This window comes from Bison bison, unplaced genomic scaffold (genome assembly GCF_000754665.1).
Source record: "Bison bison bison isolate TAMUID 2011002044 unplaced genomic scaffold, Bison_UMD1.0 scf7180017864304, whole genome shotgun sequence".
Classification (NCBI taxonomy): Eukaryota; Metazoa; Chordata; class Mammalia; order Artiodactyla; family Bovidae; genus Bison; species Bison bison.
In genome coordinates, this window is record NW_011494876.1 from 14,503,855 (window position 1) to 14,510,271 (window position 6,417).

Below are 6,417 nucleotides of genomic sequence, written 5' to 3' on the forward strand. Positions count from 1 at the left end.
CCTCCTCTTGGCTCCCTCCACCTCAGATGTCCAGCCTGGCTCTACACTGACCAGAGGTTCCTCAAATGCTAGGCAGGAGCCAAGGGTCACAGTCAGCTGCCTCTCCTGCTACATCGCTCGCACTGCCCAAGTTCTGCCCTAGACGGCCAGATGAGCTTGTATCCATTTAAATCTCCCATCCTCACCCCAGTGGTGCTTTGGCCAGTCTGTGGCAGCTCCTTTCAAGGAAGGACGACTTATTCATTTTCTGTCTCTCTATCAGGCGGGATTCGGTCCTCCTAGCACAGGCACAGAGCAGAGTGAGCAAATTCTAGCAAAATGAAGGCTGAGAGCCTGGGGCGGGGATGAAAGGACCTCCCTGGATCAGAGGCAAAGTGTGATTTTCTTTTTTTTAATAAAGACACTTCATTTACAGATAATACAAAATAAACCACAGGACAGACTACTGTGCATGGGGAGGGACAGCCCCTATTTTAACCCCCCTCCCTATCCCAAAATAAGTTATATAAAAAATTTAAAAGGCCCTAAAAGGAGGGAGGGGTAGGGCTGGAAGCACCTTTGCTGATTGGGGATTGGGGCCTGCAGTCCTCAGCCACTCTATTCCAGGGCAGAGTGGACCCTGGCTTGCTCCCTTCCAAGTCCTGGGTCTGGCAAGGAGGGAACACAGCTACAAGGGCAGTTGGTGGTCATTATTGAGGCTCCCAGGCCAGGGATCCCAGCATCTGACTCTAAAGGGTTGGAGTAAGTAGGGTGGCATGTGGCGCTGGGGGTGGGCACGGGGTTGGGATTATTGCAGTGCTCCAGCCATCTTCCTCCTGGCCCTGGACATGGGTCTGCACCGGGTTCTGGGGAGCAGCCATGTTAGGGAAGGAGTGTGGGGATCCTCAAAGCGACGATGTTGTTGAGTCCACCACCTCGCGGCCGTTGCAAACAGTGGGGACAAACTGGGAGCCAGACCCTAGGAAGAGGAAACTGGAGGTTGGGACTAGTCCCGAGATCCCTTCACAGTCGGTGGGCATCAGGGAGGCAGGACTGCGGGGAGCAGCTCACCACTACCCCCCACCCCACTCCTGTTCAGCCTCATCTAGGGGGCACTCCACCCCCAGCCAAAGAATCTCAGCAACCCAGGAAATGGCCCCCATGCTGATAGCTGGGGCGGGGGCTTATCACAGATGGACGCTGACCTTGGCCAAGGCTGGAGCTGGCTCTGGCAGCTGCACTGCCGAAGCGGCTGGTGGGCGTGCGGTGGCTGACCACGTTCTTTTGCGGCTGAAACAGGATGATGTGCAGCTTGGGTGCAAACAGACAGCCGAGAACCACAGAGCCACTGAGGCTGACTGACACGCACATGGTGGTGGTCTGCACCTGCGGTGGGAGAGGTCAAGGATGAGTCTGTCCCACAGGCCTGGCCATTGCCCCGGGAACCCTGCCTGGGTGGTGGGGTAGGGAGCAGGGGAGACCGTAAGCATCCAGCACTGGGCCTTGGTCCGTTTGCCAAGCCCCAGAGAATTTTTAGGAAGGTTGGGCACAGTCCCAGCATCAGCCTCAGTGCACCGTCTTCCAGGAAGACCAAAGTTCTAGCTGTGGGGTTAGGGTGAACATGCAAGGTGCATGTATGCATGGGAGTGTGTGTGCAGGCATGTGTGTGTGTGTATAGGGGTGCAGGCATGGAGTGCTGGTATGTAACCGCATGTGTATCTATATGCGGGTGTGTGTGCAGGGATTGGTGAGTGTGCAGTTGTGTGTGAAAGTGTAGGATGCATGTGTACAGATGTGTGTAGGTGGGTAGATATGGATGCATGCCAGCTGTGCAGGTATGTGCACATGTGTGTGAACGTAGGGATACGTGTGTGTGCATGCGTGTTTGGGATCAGTGTGTGTACCTCCCGGCTGAGTCCTTAGCCACTTATGACTGGCATGCAAGTGCAAATAATATGCAAATGCAGGCTGAGTCACAGCAGATTCCCTCCCCAGCTCTGGCCTCCACTGCCCAGGCAGGTGGTCCAGCAGGTGCACGAGCAGCCAAGCCCAGCTGGCCCTGGCCCTGGCCCTGCCCACCGTACCTCTGTCCTGAGGGAGGGGGCCTTTGCAAGGGCTGTGGCCTCGATTTTCCTGCTCCTTTAATTGTTAAGATTGTCAGCTCAGACCCTGCTCTATACTCCCATGCTGAGTGACCTAAGGGAAGGGATTGAACCTCCCTGAGTCTCCATTTCTTCATCTGGAAAAAGGGGAGAGCCACGGAATTTACTCCAGAGTCATGAGGACCACCCAAGACTATCCTCTTATTGTTCAGAGCGCCCCTCACCTGTCACCTCCTCGGAGAGGCCTTCCCTGAGCGCCCCATCTGAAGCAGCCATTGTCCCTTGAAGCCGAGCGGACCCGTGGAGCATTCAGTGCCAGTTGGAATTTTGCTTGGAAGCCACCAACTGGGGTACAGTTTTCACCTGCTTTGACCTTCCTGAACTCTACATCCCAGATCACCTCCCACTCCTTGCTTCACCTTTCCTGACTTCCCTAGTTTCATCTCTCAACCTGAGAGTCACACAGCTCCAGGGGTCCCACGTCACGCTGCCCAGCTCCAAGGGGCCTCACAGCATCACACCCTTTGGGGCTGCTGGCTCCACAGCCCTGCCCTGCCATTCCCATTCCTGCCTCCTTCTCACCTCTGCCTACCTTTCCACCATGTACACACCCCACCGCAACTCAAGGCAGGGAGGCAGAGGGGAGGGCAATGCAGACCCTCTGTTCCGATCAGTTTCCATATTGACTGTCCTCCTCACCTCCACCCTACCTATTCCAACCTGACTGCACTGCAGAGTTCAGTTCCAGAACTCCTTCTAGGCCCCACTCAGCCTTCCCACCTTGCCCTCCAGTCCCAACTGGGCCACCATAAGCTGTGAGCTCCTGGGTGAGCATTTAACCTGTTGGAGCCTCAGAGTTATCAGAAGACTCAACAAGGTACCAGGAAACAGAAGGTCCCGTGTCCTGCTCTGCCCCGCCCCCCTACCTCAGCCTGCCCTTGAGCAGGTCACTCACCCGGTAATCACTGGAGGTGACATAGAAGATGGGCAGGAAGGCGAGCCAGATAATGCAGGTAGTGTACATGGTAAAGCCGATGAACTTGGCCTCATTGAAGTTCTCGGGGCACTTTCGGGTCTTGAAGGCATAGAGCGTGCAGAGCGCAATGAGGAGCACATTGTAGGCCAGCGAGCCCAGCATGCTTGCATCGCGGTGGTTACAGCGCAATGTCACTACCTCCCGCCGCTCAGGGGCTGTCTCCTTGCCTGTGCCTGGGGCCTCCACCACCAGCCAGGTGGCCACGATGAGCAGCTGGCCCGAGATAAGGGCCAGGCAGATGGCCACCTGCGAGGCAGGGCTGATGAAGCGCGGCCGCTGGGCTCCCTCCCGGGCCCCACCAAAGATGCGTGCGATGCGGTTGGTCTTGGTGAGCAGAGCTGAGTAGCAGACGGAGAAGGCAGTGCCCAAACCGAGGCGCCGTAAGGTGCACACTGCTGTGGATGGCTTGGCGATGAAGACAAAGGTCATGCAGTAGCAGAGGAAGACGCCACCCAGCAGGATGTAGCAGAGCTCTCGGCCCGAGGCCTTGACCACAGGGGTGGCGTTGTGCCTTACAAAGACACCCAGCACAAACAGGGTGGCCAGGGCGCCTAGGCAGGCGATGGTGACAGGTCCCACGGCCCAGGCATCGCCCCAGCGGATGTATTCCTGGGGCAGCTCAAAGCAGCCGGTGAGGCTGGCGTTGGGCCAGTAGCCCAGGCCACAGTCGGCGCAGGTGAACTCATCCAGCCGGTACTCATAGGGCTGGCAGGGAATGCAGAGCCAGCAGCAGACCTCCCCCGGCTGCACGCTCTTCACCTCGTTCTGGAGGCAGGGTTCACTGCAGCGAGAGGCGGGCAGGGGGCCGGCTGAGGGTGAGGCCCAGGGGATGAGGCTGGTGTCCAGGGTCAGGCCTTCTGCCCAGTAGCCCACCTTCTGGTAGCGATAGCGCCCACCGCCTGCCCGCAGGTAGGTGAAGATGTTGTAGCGACCAATACCGTCCCCAAACCGGTCGAAGCGGACCTCGCTGTGGGTATCAGCTGGGCGGAAGGGGGCTGGGGTTGGGGAGGGAAGGAAGAGAGGATTGGATTGGTGGGTCATCCTGATGTGACCTCAGCCCTAACATGGAACCCAAACCCCAGAGCTGAAGTCAGTCCTTGTCCTTCTGATCCTCGCCCCAGCACTAAAGCCTGCCTAACCTCAGCCATTTTTCTAAATGAGAGGCCTAAGTAAATAACAGACCCCAACCCCAAGCCCCAAACAGAACCCCAGCCTTAAAATTCAGGCATCTCCACAAACCTAATGCCCACACCAACTCAACCATGACTCCCAAAACCCAGTCTTAGACTTTCCAACCCAAACCCCAACTGTATCCCAAAACACACCACAGCCCTTTCTCCAAACTTAACATGGAGACCTCCAAAAGCTAAACTTGACCTTAGGTCTAGTCCTGGTCCTACTTAATCCCATCAGTGATAACTCCAGCTCCAACCCCCCACCAGTCCTAACACTGATTGCAGTATAAGCGAATCCCAACCTCAGTGGTCACCTGGAACCACTGATGTTTACCAGAATGTGCTTGGCAGGCAGCTCACAAATCACTCCACTTCCCAACCCCAGCCCCCTGTGATCCTCACATTGCCCAACCAGGCTGAGAAGGCAGGGACCCCACGTTCAAGTTAGCAGATGATATGCTTAAGACCCCATGGTGAGTGGTGCAGCCTGGAGTCAAATGCAGGTCCCCCACAGCCTCTACTCTTTCTACCCAGTCCTCGAAGTCCTTAAAATCCAACTTGAGCCCTACTAGAAATTCCACTTAGCCCAGAGGGCTAAATTTAGCCTTGTTCTAATGTCAACCCAATCAGACCCAAATGCAACACTAACCCCCAGCCTGACTCTCCCATAACTCTGAATGTCAATCTTATAGGAATTGCTACTCTTCTTGATCCTGGTCCAGAGCTCCAAGCTTTGTCAGCTCTGGCACCCTCTCTCGCTGTTCCTGCAGTCATTCTTTCTGAAGCACAGTGATGACTCTGTGGCATTTATTTTTCTTGAAGCTGGAACTTTTATTAAGATAACTTTTGGTTTGAAGAGACCATGGCCACCTCGAGTGGAAAAGCAAGATTAGGAATAGAAATTTTCCTGGAAAATAGAGGGTCATCCTTTTTTTTTTTTTTTAGAGGGTCATCCTGATGCACCTTTATTCTCACTCTTTCTGATATCCTGCTGCCTGATAACAGGCTTGAGGTCTCCCAATTCTACTCCCTGCGTGATAAAGAGGCAGGAGATAGAAGGCAAGGCCCAAGCAGGAAGCAGAGACCCTCACAGTGCAGAGCCAGGCCAGATGTCTACTCCCTGGAAGGATCTCAGGAAGTGGCACCTCAGGCCTGGCTCCTGTTGGAGACTTCCCTGCCTGGCTGGCCTTGTCCCAACTCTGACACCAGCCCTTTGGTAAGTCCCTGACTTGCGGTGGGCTGTATTTTCCTAGCCATGTGCTAGAACCTGAGGGCCTGCTCCCTCTCACCCTCCGAGAGCCAGCAGCCTGGTGGACCTGGCTGGCACCATTACCATCGAACTTGACATTGAGCACGAAGTCTTTGTAGAGGCGGCGCCCGTTGACGGGTTGCATTGCATCACAGAGGCGGGTGGTGTTGGGGCAGAGGGCGCGATGCATGTTGTGCAGGGCGTGGGCCATGGCATACACAGCATTGACCACAAACATGATCTTGGACTCTTGCTCAAAGGGCACAGCCCTCAGGGAGTGAGCCGCACAGTCTTGCTGCCGGAAGCTGCAGCGGAACCTCTGCTCCCAAAACTCACGGAACCAGGGGTTCCGGCTGTTGTTCCACGGGTCCAGGCTCTGGAAGTAGGAGGCAAAGTCGCTGATGGGGTAGGAAGCCAGCTCTATGGTGATGGCGCCTTCAGCAGCACCCTCGCTGCCTGCCACCACACTCTCCAGGGCCCCCCAGCCATCGCTGGCAACCCAGGTGAAGCTGGCATTGAGGCGCTGGGTGGCAGCAAGGAGCTCGCGGGCGTCCTCAGAGCGGGTGAACAGGACAGCCACACGGGCACTGGGCTTCTGAAGCAGGGCTCGCACCACACCCTCGAAGGCCGCGCGGCTCATGGCGCGGCCCACCTTCTCCGAGGTGGCCACGCAGATGTTGCGGGCGCGGGCCTCTAGCTCAAAGGCTTCAATGCCTGTCTCGCCATAGTCACCCTCGGATGCCACGGTGGATACGTAGGTCCAGTTGAAGAAGCGGAGAATCTCAGCCATGGCTTTGGCTTGGAAGAAGTCGGGGGGCACCGTGCGGGCAAAGTAGTCATAGCGGGACTTATCACTCAGCTTGGCACTGGTGGAGG

General features: G+C 56.5%; 1 protein-coding gene across 1 annotated transcript in view; it reads right to left on the bottom strand.

Moving 5' to 3' along the window:
• Positions 1-884: 884 nt before the first annotated feature.
• GRM2 (glutamate receptor, metabotropic 2) overlaps positions 885-6,417 on the bottom strand; it is an 8,547-nt gene continuing 3,014 nt past the window's right edge. The window contains exons 3-6 of the mRNA XM_010851948.1: positions 5,626-6,407; positions 3,037-4,112; positions 1,185-1,365; positions 885-958 (exon numbers count right to left, since the gene is read on the bottom strand). Of these exons, the coding sequence (XP_010850250.1) occupies positions 885-958; positions 1,185-1,365; positions 3,037-4,112; positions 5,626-6,407 (2,113 nt within the window). The remainder of the gene's footprint in view (positions 959-1,184; positions 1,366-3,036; positions 4,113-5,625; positions 6,408-6,417) is intronic.